Genomic DNA, 20,625 nt, shown 5'->3' with positions numbered 1-20,625 from the left:
TTTAATGTTTTGTACATATTTGTTATGTTTTCTACATATCTAATTTAGTATTTATAATGATAATACCATACATTTAAGAGTTGCAGAAATCCAGAAACAGACTGTTTCAGTAGTACTATGGATGGAAAGCAAAAAGTCTCAAGGAAGCTAATGCACATAAATGTACCTTCTTCCCAATTCTCTCCCCTATCCCACAGGGGCAGGAGGGGGTGACGGAAATGAGAAAGAGGCTCTGTGGTACTTGGTTGCCAGCTGAGGTTAAACCACAACAATAAAATAACACATTTTCCTTCTTTTAAATTATTCAAAATATTTTTTCATAACTCAGCAGAGAATTTAGCCCATAGCTCAGAAAGAACTGGAAATCAGTTTCCTGTTTGATTTTTGCTTGCTTCTATTTTCATCAGAAAACAAATTTTACTGGACCAAACCATCTGTCTTTCCACCACAATAGCTTTTAATTTCAAACAAATAGAACAGCTCTCAAAGACTTTCAGTTCCTCCAAATTTAATGAAAATTGGTGATTAAAGAGAGAACCCAAATTAGTACATTGACACAGAGACATAGTTAAAACTCAATTAAAATGGCTCACATCCATCTTAAGAGACACCAATCAGCTGGTCAACCAGCATTAATTTTAGATAGCACATAAATACAAGCCTAGTCCCAAAAGTGCAACTAGGTACTGGTCAGAAAGGTAAGCTGTAGTATGAAGCTGAAAATAAGAAATTTGGAGGGCATAAGGGAAGCAGTATACAAAACAATAGAAAAATCGTAAGTTTCACCATTCATAGAATAATTTCTTTTAAAAATAAGATCAAATAAAACTAGAAAAATTATTGCTTTTCTTTGTTTTTTTATAAGGTTGTTAACAGCCCATTCCCTTGAGCATCTATTAGTTCTATAGAAAATAAAGGAACTGCTGAATCAGAATATAGAGCAGCTATAGGCACCTTTCAGAATGTCTAATTTAAATTTCTAAGTTAAATCATTTAATGATTGTTTGGATATGATACCAGTGTTCTGCACACAACAAGAAAGGAGAAAAAAAACCAATACACCCTAACAAAGTATTCTATCATCATCATTTTTCATATCTCAGCTATTAATCAAATTATTCCTTCAGGTAAGTTATCATTTATTTAGTTTTATTTTTCACACCAAAACCTCAAACTCCATAAAGAACCTTCCTCTCAAATATAACCACATATGATTTTCTTAAGTTTTTTATTTAATAATTTAATTCCAAGATTATTCCACTGAGATGTTACAAAACAATGTCACACTGAATGAAATTCATATACCCATTCTACTTTTGTCACCAAGTCAATTGATAATGCTCTGCTTTTCATCTTCTGCATTAATTCTCCACCTGCCTTTTTCACCTTGTACTACCACAAGACAGCAGCTGGCTGTCTCTGTAACACTGATTTCCTTCATTACTTTGTCAGTAATACAACCAAACTTGCAAGGATCATATCCAGTGAATGCTGAAAATGCTACATATATGCACTATAAGTTTGTCCCCTTAATAATCTCCCTCTATGTCCTTGAAGGATGTTTTAGCAGACAATAATTAATGTGACACTGGTAGGTATAGCACTGCTGCATCATTACAGCTGCACAGGTCACTGTGGGTGTATCACAGCTATGCATTACTTAGAACACCTTTGAAACCCAACAGTATAACAGCTACTTTAATCTCTCTATTAAAAATAATGTCTCCACAAACCTCACCAAACTAACTCCTATCTCTTCCCTGTAAAAGTATCACTAATTCAGAAATGGAACATCAATGACTGTCATAATTCTTTCAACTCCTGCATGCTGCTTATAAACCAATTAAACAATTGGATCTTGACTTAGTCCCTTCAGCAAATAACCATTTTCATGTAGGACATTATGCATAAAAATCTAAAACTTCTACAGCTTTTCCTGGTATTAAAAGAAAAAAAAAAACTGGGATCCAGTCTTTGTTGACCTAGAGGACATGAAGGAGAAAACTGAAGAGTACATATAGCCTATTTAAGAGTGATTTTATATATTTACAGGTTGCATTGAATGACTGTGATATTATAGAATAATTTATTTTCTACAGAACTGAAAGTTATAAAGAAAATAAAACGCTGTAATAATTCATCTTAGACTCTTCAATAGACCTCCATTTACTGAAACAATATTTTTTCTTAAGTAGTCCACTTTTTAAAAAGCCAGTTCTATGTGTTCAGTGCTTCTTCTCATTACTTTATGCCTTTGTTAGACAAACACTGAAGAAACTAAAACCAAAAAATTTATTTTAGGATTGCCCAGTTACAGGCATTTGATCCTGGGAACTTCTAATGCCAAATTTCAGCACACACAGGTCTTTGCTATATAAGCATTGGTGTAGAGATGTCCAACACATCATGCATAGCTTCCACGCAATTGCTGAGGAGGAAATGTAACTTTTTGCCCCTTCCTTGTTCCAAACAATTATGTTGCAAGCTAATGGTGTATTCACCATATTTATAAGAAACAACTTACAAAAAGTCTCCTCTGAAGTATATCAATATGTAAAAGCCTCAGAGGACTATTACACAGAAACTTATTAACACATGTTTTTCCAAAAACTCTGAGGAAAATGAAAAATAATTCAAGAGGAAAAATAAGTACTCTGCTCCTTGTTTAGCTGCACACATGTAGTCCTCAGCTAATCATATCTCTGTAATGTACTGTTCAGCACTGAGAGAGGCCATTACTGAGAAGAGATAGCACAAGGTAAATGCCAGCAACAAAACGCTTCTCAACAGGATGAAAGAGCGACTGAACAGTACATTTAACAAAATGACATGGACCATTACCCTGCAGCACAGGGCTTTCAACAGTTTTAGTCAGCTATGGAAGAGAGGTCTGTTTAGAGCAGTTAACCTATTTTAGCCAATTATTTATTATATGCATTATACGGTGCTCTAAGATATCAAACAGCTCTCTAGATTTTTTTTTGTACTATTTAATTATTTTCCATGAAATCCATTACCATTTAATGGTGTACTCATAAACATGTCCTGGTTGTCCTTGGACTCTGCTTTAACCTGTGTAACTCCAAACAGAGGTGTGTCAAGGAGCTGCTGGAGTAATAGTGTATCTTAGTGCTCTTCAACTAAGACCAAAAACAGATCAATTTCACAATTTTCTGGAGATGACTGAGTTGCTGTCAATCATTCGTATTTGATGGGTGGTCTCATTTTATTACAAATTTTATTCCGACTGCCATGTTCAGTAACTATTCTTGAACAACTTCCATTATACAGACTCTTTAGTTAGAATATTCAGTAGTTACCAGCACAAATTCTAAATTATGAGGAGCACTGGGGCAAACAAAACACCTGTACTAGTTCTAGTCAACACTATATGTAGACCACTTCTGAGTATTTATTTGTAAAAGTTGTATCAATGTTTGCTACAATAGCATTTACTTGAAAAGAAGATTGAGAAGCAATATATAGAAGCAAAGACATATACATAAGGAGTCCATCTTTAAGCAGTCCATGGGTCCAAATAGCCTTCAAAGAAGACAAAAGACTTGCATTAACTATTTTGTTTACAATAGTGTAGCTTCACCATTGCTCTTTTAGTTCTTAAAACTATCCCACCCCTTTTCCCCATTACAAAATGCTTTTAGTGGGTATAGCTTCCACTATTTCAGCACCATAAAAATAATGTTCTCTTCCTAACACAGAAATTCACAATCTTTAATTCTTCTGCCAAGGTAAGGCAGAATAACATGGAAGTATTCCCTAGATTTCTTCAGCAATCTGGATAATCCAGAATCTTACTAGAAGAAACAGAATGCAATTCAAATGCATAACCATTCCCAAATTTTCACAAGTAAAAAACCAAATGAAAATATGAGTATACAAGAAATGTATACCTTCTGTTCCTGTATGTAATTGAAATACACTAGACTCCCAAAGCTTTCAAAATGGATATAATATTCTGCTTTTTTATCTACCAACACATTTTTGTGAAGTATTCTGTGCAGGATTGTTTTGGGTTGGTTGTTTGTTTGTTTGTGGGTGCTTCATTATTTTATTGGTTCTTGTTTGTTTTGGTTTTGTGTTTGTTTCCTTTTTAAGAATTCAGCTTCTTAAACTACATTTCTAGGACACCGCCTGTACCTTAAAGTGAAATTTGAAGATAAAACCTCATTTGTTAGAAAACCCTCAGAACTTGAAGACACTGAAGGCAGGCAAGCAGCACTTAGCTGTTTTGTGCAGAAACACCTGATATGGAATAATATGTGCATTGTTTGATGTGAACAAATTTGTAACTGCTTCCCTAGACAATAAAAAATCTAGACATTTGCATTCACAATCGCTTTCACAGCATTTTTCTAAGGGTCAGACTGTACAGCAGCTGGTGTATCTTCTGCTTTAGCACAAGTCAAAGACAATTTTTGTTACTGTCAGGTCACTAGTAAAGAGCATGAGTAATGCCTCAGAAAATTTTGGTAGATACTCTGTCACCTTTGGATTCGAATATTCCATTAATGTTCAGAGTAAGTAAATACTGTAAAATACTTTAAACCTACTGAATGTTAAAAGAATGTAATTTTGATTTTTTTTTTTACTTGTTTTCAAGTAAATATAGGAAAAGTTAGACGCTTGAAATTAAGGTCATGCTAAAACGTCCTATGACAATGAAAATTCTCATGAAGCTCTTTATTTAAATAACCACTGAAGAATGACCTGAAATCTAGTCACTGGGAAGAGCAGGACAAAGGTGGGGAGATGGGGAAATGTAGTCGTAGGGTAGTTCTCCCCTAGACCTAAAAAGACCTATTTATCAAAAAAACAACAATTCCACGAACAAAACATTTCTTCTCTGCATACATTTCAATGCCTCCCCCTCCCCCCGTCACAATACTCTCAATAAAGGAATCCCACATTCCAAACTAAGTACCAAATTGGGTAAAAAGGAATTTTCTCCTTCAATTATCTTTGCTGAGTCCAAATCATCAGATTCAGGGGACTAGCTGTTAATCTGAACAACACTTTAGGTTGCCAGTCAGTAAGACCTGCATACTGAGTAGAAAAACACTGATGTTGTAGACTAAAAGGTTTTATCTAAATGCCATCTTCTTATGGATAGGTTTTTAATTCTGTTACTTCCTAGCTTTGTCACCTGCATTTGCATATAAGTTATACTATCTTCTTTGTAAAAGAAATGAAATTCAGTTATTTATAACCTGCAATTCACATCAATAAAAGGCCACAAAACTCAGGCACTCAGGCCTGTGATAATACATGATGGTTGAGTTTATGGATTTTTAAAAGCTATGACCTAACATTCTTTCTAGAGGTAAATATTTATAACAGCTAAGACTAGCGGCTTCTTTTTCTTTCTTTTTCTTTTTTTTTAATTTTGTTTTCTTTGTATTATATGTAATAATACCTCAGAAAGCAGTTGTGGTTAAGGTTCACTTTAAAACAGGAGTGATGACAACTGCCTAAGAGCTGGCTGCAGTACTGATGATGCTAAGAATGCAAATGTCCTTCGCATTTTGTCCCTCAAGGTGTTCTATTTCTGTACCAGAGCTGACACCTTCACTTTCCATTTTCACCATGTAAACAGAGACATGAAAATTGATGGCTGTATGAAGTTGGGTTTGCATTCAAAAAGAATAATTTATTCTTTGTCTCAATTTAAAAGCAAAAAAGATACTAATATTTACATCAGCTATCTATAAGACAATAGCAAACAAAATGTTAGGTACTACACCTTCAGAAAGCAATAAACTGCAGACTGTGCATCTCATAAATATGCTAAATTTGCATCCTGCTAAATGTATTTGCTTGATGATTAGAGTATCCCTACAATTAAATTCTAATTACCCTGCTTTGCAGTAATCAATTCTTATCTACACCATTAATTCGCTTATTGGCTTCCTCTCTCCAACAATTTATTTGCTTGCCTGTGTTTCATTCTTCCTTCTTTTAACAGCCTATACATCATCCCCAGCAGTTTTTGTTCTTCCCACACTCAATTTTCTCTCTTCTGATCTTTTCCATCCCCAGAGAAGTCTCCTCCCACCAATTAGTGGTTTCTTATCAACTTCCTTTCTATAATTTAATTCTACATAGAAATTCTCCCCCAAATGCCTGCATCCTAGTATTGTCCCCACCATGCAGTATTTAGTATCAGAAGTCATTGCCATTAATTCATCTTTCACAAACCTACAAAATGCAATAAATGTTTGTTTCTGATTTTTAAGTTTTAGCCGGGTAATAGCATCAGATCATACAATTTAATAAATTGCAGCTCTTCACTCTTCTCATCAACATGCTTATACATTTTACAAATATCTTATTACTGAATACAACAAACATATCCCTCTCTCCTTGAAGTCAGCTCCTCACAAGCATAGTCATTCAGACAGCTAGAAGACAGGACAACTTTGGTAAAATGAATCCATGTAAAAAATTGCAGTTAAAAATGTTTTATTTCCTAGTAGTAATTCTGAACTACCTGTAGCATGAAAAAGTGTGTAAAGCCTTGTTTTGACTTTATGCTTTATGTCAACATGTTTTTCTTTCAGTTTTGAAGATTTATATAGACTACCATAGTGAAATGATACTACAAGAAGAAAACTGCAACTATAACAAATTAATTTTACAGCTAATAGCTGGAACAAGTAGAAAACTGTCTCTGCTAACTGAATAACCCAAGAGAACATAAAACACCTGGATCCTTCAGATGAGCAATAAAGGCATTTCCTTTAGACAGTACGCTCAGGCACTGGGGCAGACTAATAAAGCATGAATATATTTCCATTACGCAAAATTGTGCCTTAAAATTCTCCTTCCTGTAATTTCCTGAAATGACCTTTTGCCCCTCTTTATTAAGAGGGACAACATTTTCCTGTAAGGAAAATGCTAGATTTGAAATTACAGTCCAGATAATGATTATGGAATTCTAAAAAAGATTAATGCTTTTCTAGTTTTTGGGTTTTGAAAAATGCAATATAAAACAGCAAGTGAAATTCAGCTCTGGTATATTATTCTGATATTTAATGAAGACCTATTTATCACTTGATTTTCCAAATAAAATGACAGACTACCCCAAAATATCTTAGATGTGCATTTCTGCCTCAAGCCAAAAACCAGAAACCTTATTCCCTACTGACAGTCTTTTAACATAATTAATGAACCACATGGCATTTCTGATCGGGTATGGCGTCTGTCAAGCTTACAACAGTTACCAGTTCAATGCAACTCCCACACTTCTCCAGAAGAAAAGATAGCATATTACGACATTACCACATTCAGATTGCAACTGTGAAAATAGTCTTACTGGTCTGACATCCCCACATGAGTTGGTAAATTGCCGTGCTAAGCCAAAATCCAGCATAAAACACTTCCTACAGGTGCTTGGAAAACGTCCCATTGCGAAGTTTGACTAGGAAGAAAAGCAAATACAGTGAGAGATGAATACAGACAGGTTTCAGTATGTCCACATATTAATGCAATAACACAACTAGAAAATCCATATTCTATTTCTCTACCCTTCCTTCCATGTTTTCACTTCTACTGAACTCCCAATAAATTTGAAGAAAATGTTGTTAAGAGAAACGGGCATCCATCTGAACAGTGGCCTATATTGTCCAAAGAGATTGGCATTTTATTTTATCACTTAGAATATATTAATTTTTAGGAAGAATTTTCCAATTCATGTGACCTAGTCAGAGAATTTCAGCATTGCTTAATTGGTCACAAGGAAAACAAACAACCAAGGACTTCAAGATTTGAGCTCAATACAAAGTACAATTAGCTCCAGCTAATTCTTTCTCACCAACTTCACTTGACATTCACTGCCTCTATGCCCTTTTCCTATTAAATGAAGGCTTAAATGAGGATGGGTCAGGGAGAACATAAGTTTTATAAAAGTTGCCAGGAAGAAGTAATGCAAATGAAATTTTCCTAATGTACAGAAACTTGTTGGAAGTTTCATGTAAGCATCATTAAGCTGACAGGAAACTTAGCAATGTATGTCAGATATAACCAACTGTATTTGCATCTAAAGATTTGCTTATTTATTCCTCATTTACAAATTCTGACAGTTCAGAGTTCTGATATTTGTCATACAGAGCAATATTAAAAGTAGGTGATTGAATTTCAGGAATAAATTCAAAGAAAAACAGAAAATAGAAAGAACAAAAGCATGATACTCTTAGGAAGGCACTATCCTCATACTGACATATTAACATCTAGTAAGTATTGTACAATAAAACAACAGCTTTCTCCTACAGTCTTTCATTTCCTTATTTGTTGAAAATATATTAAATACACAGTATTGAAGGATTTATAAATACACTCTACAGTTAGTATCTATTATTTTAGATTTATTACATGACAATATTAATTGCCATTAGTCAAGCACATTATGTCATATCTCATGGCAAGTACTCTCTGTTATCTGATGCTAAAGAAAAGAGTTAGTAGTTTTAGCTACAGCAAATTGCAAGGAGGCCTTAACTGGAGACAATGAAAAAGACCAAAGTTACTGTTGTGGCAATCCAACATTAATTAATGCAAAAAATTCTGCCCTACCTGATGATTAAACATTCAATTTTCCATCCCTTCTAATTTTTTCCATTTTAGCATCTAGTATTCTTACTAGATAGTTAAATATCTATATTCTTATTTATGCAGCCATCTAATGACCACACCTTACTTTCCTGTTGTGATTTAATGGGCAAACTTACTGGTTTTATGTCCCTGTGCAGGAATCCCACAGAATGAATACTTTCAATAGATTCCAAAATCTGCTTCCCAAGCCGCAGAGTGGTGCTAATGGTGAATGTTCCTCGAGATTGGCTACGACGCAGGTCTGCCAAGTTCCGACCCTGACAAAATTAAAAGGACATTTCATTAAAAAATACTAATACCAAGATTCACAGATTCTGTAAAGTCTTCCTACTTCTTTAGTTGTTTGTGATTAACCATGAAATACTCTCAACACCTCTTTTAACACTCAAGGGTAACATATTTCACCTAAAAGTAAGGACTGTATGTTCCCGAGTATCTTCAACACTAAATTTAGAATTTTTTTTGAAAATGTGAACCTTAGTACCTACCTTCCTAGTCCTAAAAATATGGAACAAACTAATCCCTATTAGAACACCAGTACAAACACCATCACAGTAATTTCACGATTATAAGCCGCACCATTTTGACTAAAATTTTGCTCCCACCCCGGAAATACGGCTTACATTCAGGAGCAGCTAATATGTGAAAAATTTTCTGAAATTTCCAACCCCGGAAGTGCAGCCGAGGTGCCGAGCTGAGCACCTGCCAGTAAAACCCGGGATTGCGCGATTGTAACAAATTGGTTACTCTGTTGCGCGGCAGATGCAGGCAGGCTCCGTGTCAGCAGCGCGGGGCGGGAGGGAGGTGGGGGGCTCCGTGCTGCCATCCCTGCGGCCCGGGGAGAAGTGGGGGCTCCCGCTCCTGCCTGCCACCGCAGGAGCAGGCGGGCTCCGCCCGCCTGCCGCCATGGGAGTGGGGGGGCTCCTTCCCCTCCTGCCACCGCCGTCGTGGGTGCTGGCGGGCTCTGTGCCCGCCTGCCACCGTGGAGCAGCGCCAGGCTGGGGCGAGTGAGCCCAGCGGCAGCGGCAGCCGGCACCGAGTGGCCCCGCCGAGCTGGGCCGCCCGGCCCCTTTGGCAGCCCCGAGTGGGCCAAGTCCGCACAGCCCGAGCCGAGCCAGTGAACCCCGCAATCCCACGATTCTATTAGTATTTGGTAACTTTGTTGCACGCGGGTCCTCACTGCGAACGACAGAGCGGCTTATACTCAGGTGCGGCTAATTTATGGACAAAGAACAAACGTTGCTGACACCCAGAGATGCAGCTTATAGTCAGTGCGGCTTGTAATCGTGAAATTACTGTATTTAAAATTTCATTTGTGTCACACCCAAAAAAAAGGCCACTGAGAAATGCTAATGAAGACTTCACACTCACTTCTTTCAGGAAAATCCATAATTTATTTACATATTATATCAAACAGATGAAAAATATATTATGTAGGAAATGCAACCCCATGACGTCACAGAACTGTTGTTCTTCTAAAATAACAGACAAACAACAGTATGAACTACAATACACTTTTCCAGTATTCATATTCATCATTTTCTTTTACTTGCATAGGGTGATTTTTCACTTTTATAAAAATAAGTCAACAAAATGCAGAGAGTAATAGAATATATTTTAGACTATCTTCAAGTGAAGACTTAAAAGGAATGTAAAATATCTCAAGAAGACATCAAAGGTCACTCTTCCAACAGTCAGGTCTTTCTCAGGATGCAAGCTTTCTCCTTTTTGAGAGGATTATGGTAAGGATATAAAAGGAAAAAGACATAAGGACATGCTCAATTTAGGTTCACTTACTACAATGCATTTGTGATCTTTGGGGGTTTTTTTGTTTGTTTAGCATTCTCTAAAATCTTACTGGTATTTTCATATGCACTTGACTAATAAACCTAAACACACAAGCAAACATTGAGTGCTTTGATGCACTAACCTGCAACTGCATGACCACATAGTTAAATCTGTCATTCCGTCCACATCCTATGAATCTACAGACATGATCTTTTCCTAAGAGAAAAAGAAGAAAATTCGACAATAATACCAAAATTCTATTGTTTATTCCTGTAAACAGTTAGGAAATTACTGGAAAATATGTAAAATTATAAACTAAGCCCCACACAGTTCAACAGCAATAAAATCCAAGTTAGTTCTACCTGCAACTAAACAGAAGTTTTCTCCCATACCACAGCTATCACTCTTCCATCAGAAAACATGCACAACAACATGCCTAAATGTGCACAAATTTGCGGCATTTTGGACTGGAAAAGGTTGTTTTCCTACAAAGGTAATGGTTTGCAATAGACAATATTCCTAGCCAATATTCTCTTTTCTATAATCTGCACCTGCCATGATGAAAGAAAACAGTAGTATTACTTGTGAGTTACATTTTTTATTAAAAAATTGTAGAAAATGTAATTCGACTAATTCAATTTATTAATATCCTTCTCTAGAACAGAATCCTTGCTGTTTAGCTACAGAAGATAAATTCAGCTCAGGTATACCGAAACAGGAAAAAAAAAAATCAGAGTTTTGTTTAAGCTGATTTTCTTTAAAGTCTCCTCCTGTCCTAGGATCAAACCACAGAGAAGACAGGTCAAAAATAATCTCCTTACTTTCCAGCAGCTGTAAGTCAAAGCAGAAGATTCCCCAGGTAAATGCAGAGAAAAAGGCAAGCCAAAGGCTGCAGTTGGAAACACAAGGGGAATGCAAACCTCCTGTCGTGTTGGTACCAGCGTTCATTGACTTGGAGAAAAGCTGGAACCCCTTATGATCCCACTCTGCCTCACTCCACGACAGAACACGGAACTGTAGGATAAAAGTTCCTCAGGCCATTCACCTCCCTTTCTCACACCAATGGAAGCTACAACCAATGGAAAGCTAATGATCTCAAATGATTGCTAAGCATCACCTAGTATTTCTATCATTAATTTCTTTATCCTTAGGATTACAAAAATGTCATAAACAGGGAACCCCATCCCCTTCATTACTGTTTTCAAAACACCATAATGTCTAGCTAATGACGTGAGGGGACTTTTTGCTACTGCTGCACGTGTCACTCCATCAAAATCCTAAAACTTGACCCTACAGCTTTTAAATATTTTCAATTCACTTGACAGAAAAGTGGTTGCCTGTTTCTTGCTTCCTCAGCAAGCTGCCTGCCACATCCAATTAAAACAGGTAGGTATGCCCTTTTAAACAAAGAAAATCTTACAGGATTCAACCAAATAATTTATTTTAAAAGACATCTCTATATTTCTGCAAATACATAACTGCTAAACTTTAAGTATCACTGGTTTTCCTCCACTTTTTCCTTCCACCCATTAGTTCAAGTAAGACAGGCAATATTACAGACAGTATAATTTTATGAAGAAAAAGGATTAGTAGCACATTTATCAGGATGAAATTTTGTATATTCATTGCTGAAGTTTCCATTAATGAAGTCTCTAATATTTTATGACTAATTTTACAGTCACTTGTGGGTATTCTGAAGGAACATCTTCAGAGAAACATATATTAGTCAGATTTTATGTGACAAATTCAGTAAATGTCCAAAACTCAGTTTGGTCAAAGATATCCCATGTTGATTGGGGCACCAACTCAGTTTATGTGATAAATTCCCTAAAAATTTTCACAGAAAATTGAGGAAAGAGGAAGGACAGAAGTAGAGGTTGAATACCTTATTCAAATAGAATGATCCTCCACCACTCCAGTGGGGTTATACACACCTACTACAGCCTTTTCCTCAGCAGGAAAATTGTTTTCTTATACCTGTGAGCTACACTGCTGAGTTGCAGGCTGAGATGATGGTAATAGGCTGCAGGGAACAACTCTGCCCTTGAAAAACCTCCTAGGGAGGGTGCTAAGCCTGTGTACCATACCTCAGGCTGCTGCAGTGTAGCACTACAGCAGCTTTACAGCCTACACCAGACACGGCCATCACTAAATTACGCTCCAGAGCTGTAAACGATTGAGGGAGAAGTCTGTAGGGTTGTGTGAGACAGAAACCAACTGAGTGAGTCTCACTCTCACTGAGTGAGATGTGATAAATCTGTCTTCTCCCATCTGACTGTGGGAACAGATGGCCTAAAAACATGGTTAAACAAAACAACCATCTGTTGCAGCAGATTTCTTTTTTGAAAAAAACAAGCAAAAAAAAAAGGAACTTAAAGAGTTAAACAATACTCTGCAACAATAATTAGGAGACAGCAGAAAGAAAAAAATTATGATGTAATTGATGATTAAACTGTAATAAATGGTTGTATCAGTGAGCCTAGTCCTCCTTCATAATTAAGAGAGAAGTCACACAATTACTCACATATTCCAGCACGTTTCACTAGCTCAGAGTCTTAAAAAGAGCTTATTTGAAGTTTTTCATTAGTCACTGTACCATATACAAAGTTTCCACTTTTATATACTTCATTATACCACATAGTTATTACTCATTTTACACCCACAATAATGACCACATTGTTTTAATTTTAAAGTTTCTGAAAGGAAAGGATGGTAAGAAATAGTGCATCCCTGCACTTTTGCCAACAGCTATTTTTATTTCAGTTTCACAGTTTCTGTGAAATAAGATTCTAATACAGATACATTTAAAAGCATGTTTATAACCCTGGGAATGTGCCTCGGCCTAGTATAGGCTAAAAGACCTATACTGCTCTAGACATAGTACACCTGCTTATTTATTCTGGCCTGTTTCTTAATAGCATTCCACAAACTGTGCAATATTTTTTTTAAATCAGATCTACACATCAAGAAAATCCTTACGAACACTGCAAGCTCACTATCCCTCATTACAAACAGAGGAAACCTCTAAATATTTGAAAGAAAAATTATTTTCATAGCAATTCTATTCCTTCCTTTCTATGTCCAATGTAATTAGAACACATTGCAAGAAAAGAACCTAAGCCCTTTGAGAAAAGGAGTAATTATATATATATATACACACATACATATATACACACAAAAAAGGGATAGAAGAACAAGATAAAAGTTGGTCTCAGAGGACATATGAAAATAGATTGTTACAAAAATATCCTAAAAGAACTGTTTACAATTTCACCTGGTTTTAATTTGCACAAAAAGAAAAAACTTGTGAAGAATAAGACTAATTTCTACTTGATAAAAAAAAGAATAATAATTTAAAAATCTTTGAGAAAGAATTATGAAGATGGTTTTTATTCACCATTCTCATCCACTTTTCTTGATTTTTCCTTGTGCTTCAAATTTTTAGCTCTTCCATATTGAAAACTTGTGAAAGAAATTAATGCAAACGGCTCCTAGGAGCAAAGATTTTCTGTAAAACAAGAAATGGTCCCTACCATTACCTTATTTAATAAAAAACCTTCCAAGCATGGATAAAAAAAAGGTGCATGTAAAACTAAAGTACTGCATCTGTGCAAATTATAAATTGTTACATATACAAAAGGTTATATATACATATATATATATATATATCCATCTCTTCACTGTGTTTGCTTTACTGATCATTACAACATTCCCTATCTAAAACCAGAGCAGTAACAGTATTAGCTTCCACAACAATGACTGGAGGTCACCTCTAGTGTTACTATCACTACCAACTTATTTTTCTTAATTATTTTCTTTTTTTTGTGCAAGAGAGCAACAAGATATAAAATGTAAGGAATAACATATTTAGATTGTTTTCTCATAAGAAAGACTGCCCAAAGTGTTACTTCTAAAGATCTCATATAAAAACTGGGTTTCAATTATATAATAGCTTCTATTTATTATTTGCTCAGAGAAATTACACTGAGAAAATAAATAACAGAAATATTTATTTGGATCATATATTTTGTGGATAATTTGTTCCAGTGAATGTGTTCAGATGTTTCATTGTTCTGTTCTTTTTATCTAGACATTTCCCATGATTCAATACAACCAAAGACTCCTCTGCAGGAAGTATTGGGCTGTTTGGAATAATAATTTCCTAACTATTCCTCTGAGAGTATAACTTCTGTAACACCCTATGCCAATTTTGCACACATATATATTTTAATATTTCAACAACATTTTTTCACAAATATTTCAAAAGATAAAAAATATTTACTAAGAAAAAATCCCTTTTCTAATATCTTAACTGAAGCTCCACTATACTGTAATTAACAGTAGAAATTTAAAATCTACTCCAGTTACACAGTCCTGTATAAGGTCATGTTTTCATAAATACATTGCCATTGTAGTGCTACCACTACATTTGTAGCTCCACATTCCAGTGTTTTCTTTCAGATCTATTAACATCCTTATCATTTAATTGTTTTATCTATACCATTTTAAACCTCTGGGGTTTGTGACAATAGAATCAAGCTCATGTGTGCAGAAAAAAAAAAACAAACTCTTGGGAAAATTAATTCTGAGTGTTTAAAAAGCCCAGGAGTTACAGAGCATTGTTACTGTTATTGTTATTGTTTTCAAAACTCACTGTCTTTAGGATAATTTCTTTCAAGAACCCTAACAAATGTTTTCCAAACTGTCAGATGGCAATACTGAAATTTACTATTCATCTCTGGACTAGAAACTTTAAAATTCAAAGAAAATCTCCTTGCTCAGCTATTTAACACTAGATGTTGTAGTGAAATCCTTGTAACAGACAAAAGCGTAAGAACAGTTTATTAACATCATAACATGTGACACGCCTGCCCTCTTAAATCTATAGAGGCTGTCAATTCCTGCTGCAGTGTGACCTTTACAGCACATTAGGCAGCACCATATGTCATGCAGACTTTGTTTTATTCAAACTAAGAGTTTGGAAAAATTGGACTGCTGACAGGAGTGCATGTATTATTCAAAATCTTCCAGATTAAAAATAGTAATTCTTAAAGAAAAAGTCACGATTTAAACTTTCTTTCTGGGTTGTAAAAAGCAATTAAGAGAATCTCTGTATTGATAGCTTCATTAAAGTATCACTACTCAAACTCTGATTCAAGGAATTGAACCCTGGAAGTATTTCAGGATTTTACTTGTCAGTAGTTTTTTCATACAAGTTACAGTACTTTAATGTTGGGGCTTTTGCTTGCGGGGATTTTTAAAAGTATGTTTCCCATTTCAGTACTAGAATCCTCAGCAATACCTGCACAGCAAAGAAAATAAATATTCTTATTGTATATCCTATGTTTAGGACCTTCAAATATTCAGTGCTACATAGTACAGAAAAAAAAAAGGATCATCTTAGAAATAAAAATAGAAACAAGAAAAAAACAAAGAGAAGATATGGATTCAGAATAAAGTAAATCTGAATCAAGACTTTTGCAGCAATTGAATTATTTTTGTTTTTATTTTCATGTCATCCCATTTCAAAGAAAAGCTTCACTGTAGCAAAATTTTGAGACTCTGAAAGAGCTTCTATTCTGCTTTTAATAATCATTTACCAAGAACATGCAGAATATAGGAAATATTTACTCAAAATATCCTTATAATTACTTTTTTTTTAAAGAAGATACACTGATATATTCTACTTCTTGCATATCCAAGATACAGCCCTACCTTGCAGCTTCTTCAACACAGCTACTTCCATTTTCAGCACTTGCTTTGGCTGCTGAGCTGATTCGACCTTCAGTGCAACGTTTTCCCGAGTAAGCAAGTCCAGTGCATCGTAAATTTCTCCAAATCCTCCACCTCCTATTTTCCTCAACTATATTGGGGAAAAAGAAACAAAAAACATATCTTAAAGAAGGGAGAAGAAAGAAAATAAAACAGTGATATTTCTTTGTTCTGCCTGTCATACTCTAAACACTGTTGTATTACAAATAGATTTTAAAATAACAATCATATCCTTCAGTACATAAAAGAGCTACTGAATAATTGACCAAAGTATGGCTAACCACAGCTTGGAAGAGAACACACCTGATCCCCATCTGCACTATTGTATATAGCATAATAGAAGAGTGCAGTAGTATTCTCAGCATGAATCTGGGCAGTCAGGATGCTGAATAAAGTCTTTCCTCAAATAGTCACACACAGCCCAGAGGTCTTCAAATACAAATGCATAGTGACGTTTTTAAAATATGCCATCTTTTTCTCTTTTCAGAAATATGCACACTGAATAATAAAGGTATAAAGTTATACAAGTTTTTGGACTTCCTGAAAAGAGACAGTATTTTCTATTATATGGAGTGACTTAAACACAGCAGCCAAATCATAAGAAATGGCTAAGATTATCTTTGAATATATATCTCAAATTTTACTCACAGTCACTTACAATTTACCAATATCATTCTTATTAACAGACAGAGTCAAGAAATTTTCAGCACTGAAAGTTCCATCTGTGCAAGGAAGAGGTAAAAAGAATGCTTATGGCCTACTAATTAGTTTGCACTACATTCAGAGCAAATATTAATAGCTGTTTTTTCACTCTGCTTTAAGTGGTCACGGGCAACAGACACTTCTTTGGTTTTCAACATCAAAAATGTCAATGTTGTTTCACAAAATGCCTCGCCTGGCTAACATTCTAAAGCTGATAAAAGAGAAAAGGAGACAAAAAGAACTTACCCTAAGACTGACATGGTTTTCTAAATGTCACCTGAAAATATACAGTTGCTACCATTATATGACTACACCATACAAAATGTCATCTAAACATTCCAGGATTCTAGAGAGCAGCAATATGCTGACCTATCTTCACATTCTGAAAATTTGCCAATCCAGAGCATCAGACATTTGACTGAGCAGGAAAAAACCATTTTTTAAAATAGCCCAGGCTCCATGAATAAGGAAGAAGATAACAAGTAACACATGAATTTTCAGCATAGTACAAGCACACCAGTGAGAATGAATGGTGAAAAAAGTGAGAGGAAAAAGAGGTGACACAGCCACCCTCACCTCCTTACAAATGTAGATAAATTTATCAACTAACTTCATTTACCAGCTTTGAGAAATGGCCAGACCAAGAAAGACTGCCTTTGAAAGGGTTGTTTCTCTGCTTGTATGCTTAAAAAAATTTTTAAACAAACAAAACCGCCATCACACTAATAAAATAAACAGATCAATTTATATCCTCGCTAAAGTACACTAGAATAATTAGTATACACCCAATAATTAAATTACTCAATAGTTCCAGGTACAAATTAACCTCTTTTTGATTGCAGAAGAAAATACTTTCCACGTCCTTTGTCACCAAGTCACATACATTCAACAATGAGCTCATATTCTCCTTGGTCTTTTTTTGCTGCCAACATCCCTAGAGAAGTTTTTCTTGTTGCTTTTCACATCCTTCACCAGTCACAACTGCCAGCTGAGCTCTAGCTTTCCCATATACTCATCACACAGAGGCAACATCTCCATCTTGGGTAGCCCATCCCTGTTCCCACCTTCTGTTCACTTGCATTTTGCTTTCCAGTTTACATTGGTATTGAGCTCCAACCATGGTGGCCTCCTGCCACATCTGCTCAACATCTTTTACCTTGGTGAGGACCACATTGCCTTGTTTGCATTACAATTTCCCACTTTGTTCATTAGTTTCAGCCTTCCCTTTTTGCATTCAGCATCTCCTACCCCAAACTCTTTCTCTCCATCTCTCTTTGACTTCTGTGCCTTTGTATGCTTCCAGGTTAAAGCATACAATTTCCAACAAGTTTTATCTCAGTACCTTTGCTTACACTGCCAATTGAATGGCATTCTCAAACATATCTAAAACCAATTATCATTACAATCAAGTCTCTCCAAGTCGGGATTGTAATAAATGCTTCAAAGGCAAAAAAGAGGCAAAGGATAAAAGCAAATGTTATCAGACACCACTAGAGCAAGAGGTTATCACTGGGAAAAAAATATTTTATAATGTTCTTTTTATGTTTATTTTCCAAAATAGAATCATACTAAATAATATCTAGGTTAAAATTAAATTTAATTGAACATGGTTTTTTTTAATGTTCATGTCCAAAAATTTTAGTTATGGTTTTCACAACCGCAAAGAATAAGGTCCTCAACAGCAAAAAATCCAAAACCAGCATTTCAGTTTCTTCCACTGGGAAAATGTCCTATGAAATCCTGAATTAGATACCATTACATTAGATACCATCAAGAAATCCTTAATATTTGCTACAGAAGATAAGAAATTGAGAAATTACTGACAGGAAATACTTGGCACTCATTTCCCTGTAATACTTGATCTGGAAAACATGTAAGTGAAAATGTATAATCACATGAAATGAACTTCAGCCTACTTTCAAAATTTTCCAGAAGACACTCAAGTCATCAGCAGTCTTCATTACATAGAAAGAAAATAAACCTGAAGCAAACACAGCTACTGTTGCACACATCAGACACCTAAGTAGTTTTATGGATAGTGATACATTAGTATGTTATTACCTACTGTATTTTGTATATTATTGTATATAAAATGTTACTTTATACTAGTTGATCTGATTCAAGACTATGCTTTCTGGTTTTGCTTCACTGTTGTATTGAGAAGAAATATAAGAAGGTATTTTACAAATAATCCAGAGATAGCTGTTTAGGTTCTAGTTACCTAAAAGGAAATACAAAGATTTCCTACACAAAGTTAGTATCAGCTTCCTTCATATTTAAATGAAAGACAGGTCTATGTTCAGTCTTGTAGTTCTAAAAAACCTTGAAATAGGGGAGTAATATAAAGCAAGAAATTCAGAATCCATTTACAACCTACTACACACACAGATACTCTAAGATACTCTAAATGCTCTATTGTGAACTGGCCTCCTTTTTTTTTAATCTATGTTTAAAGACCCAAAGCGATCAGAGGAATGGAGAAGGAACTATGACAACTCAGCCTGTTTCTCCCAGCAAAAATAGCTTCAAATGGATACTGTTTCTCTCAAGATGCAAATCAAGGATGGGAACAGCGAAAGGGAACAGAGCTATTTATGGTAAGGCCAATGCTGGCACACAATCAAATGAATACAAATCAGCTGAGAATAAATCTATGCCATAAAATCCAACACACAAAAGGAAGAGCAGCACGGTCCTGAAAGATCATCCTATAGGAAGCAACCTATCTTACAAACTTACTAGTTTCAGGGGAGGGCATCTGACAGATCTCCAAAATGGGCTGACATAATCACTGATCAGGTTCAATATATTAACAGTACTCTTCCAGTTGTGCTTGGATCAGGCATTACATTGGGATTTAAAAGCTCTCCTAGGTCCTTATCAGGAAAAAAAAATAACTCACTTTAAATCCCCATAACTTCTCTTTAAAGTAGGGTAAGAGAAACAAATACTTTTAAAGCCCATTCACAATTTAATGTAAGTATTAAGCAAAATATATCTCACAAGTACTTTTCATATTAGTTTCAAAGCGCTAAACCACTTCTTTCTAACAACATGTTTCAAAGAAGATACAGAATTGCAGGAAGGCATACTCACCACCTTCCATCTTTCTTTGACCAATATTCCCACACTGAGGATGTCAGGCTGATCCCCTCCTCCACTCATTGCAACCTCCTGAGGTGATGGAGCTGCTATGCAAAGTCTGCGTCAGTAGAAACCATCCAGATCCCAGGAATGGCTTCCATTTAACCAGTCACTGCAGAAAGAGAGCAGAACATGGGATCTCAGTGATTAGCAACATTCACAAGAAATACAGAAAAAGTTGTGTTTCTCACCCAGCACCTAAACTAGCTTTTGTATCCCGCAGTGACTAATGCTGAAATTTCAGTCAGTTTCCAGTACAGAAAATGTTCAAGGACATCCTTCCTTACTTTTTTAACTTGCTCTCTCTCAAAACTCCAATACCAATCTCAATATAGAATTAATCAACTTAAACATTTTCAGAGGTATATTCCACAAGCAGTTTCAAATTGCTGCAAGGCATAATTACATTTAAACATAATTTTAATAATCCCTTTTAAAATCTAATTAATAACTTATTAAATTGTTTAATTAATAGTAATATATAACAACATTAAAATAATATTAACCAAAAATTACAATGTTAAAAATAGATACTTGAATTTCAGTTGCACTGCAAACAGACTAATTCACATTTTACAGTGTGTTTCACAT

General features: G+C 35.3%; 1 protein-coding gene across 3 annotated transcripts in view; it reads right to left on the bottom strand.

The window, feature by feature from the left end:
* TTBK2 (tau tubulin kinase 2) overlaps positions 1–20,625 on the bottom strand; it is a 75,745-nt gene that overhangs the window by 33,372 nt on the left and 21,748 nt on the right. For all 3 annotated transcript variants that reach the window (XM_033063982.2, XM_033063984.2, XM_033063983.2), the window contains exons 2-6: positions 19,987–20,146; positions 16,132–16,279; positions 10,559–10,632; positions 8,745–8,885; positions 7,334–7,438 (exon numbers count right to left, since the gene is read on the bottom strand). In XM_033063982.2, coding sequence (XP_032919873.1) covers positions 7,334–7,438; positions 8,745–8,885; positions 10,559–10,632; positions 16,132–16,279; positions 19,987–20,055 — 537 coding nt within the window. In that variant the 5' untranslated portion in view covers positions 20,056–20,146. The remainder of the gene's footprint in view (positions 1–7,333; positions 7,439–8,744; positions 8,886–10,558; positions 10,633–16,131; positions 16,280–19,986; positions 20,147–20,625) is intronic.

Source organism: Catharus ustulatus, chromosome 6 (genome assembly GCF_009819885.2).
Source record: "Catharus ustulatus isolate bCatUst1 chromosome 6, bCatUst1.pri.v2, whole genome shotgun sequence".
NCBI classification, from domain to species: Eukaryota; Metazoa; Chordata; class Aves; order Passeriformes; family Turdidae; genus Catharus; species Catharus ustulatus.
This window is presented reverse-complemented; position numbering and strand designations above follow the sequence as displayed.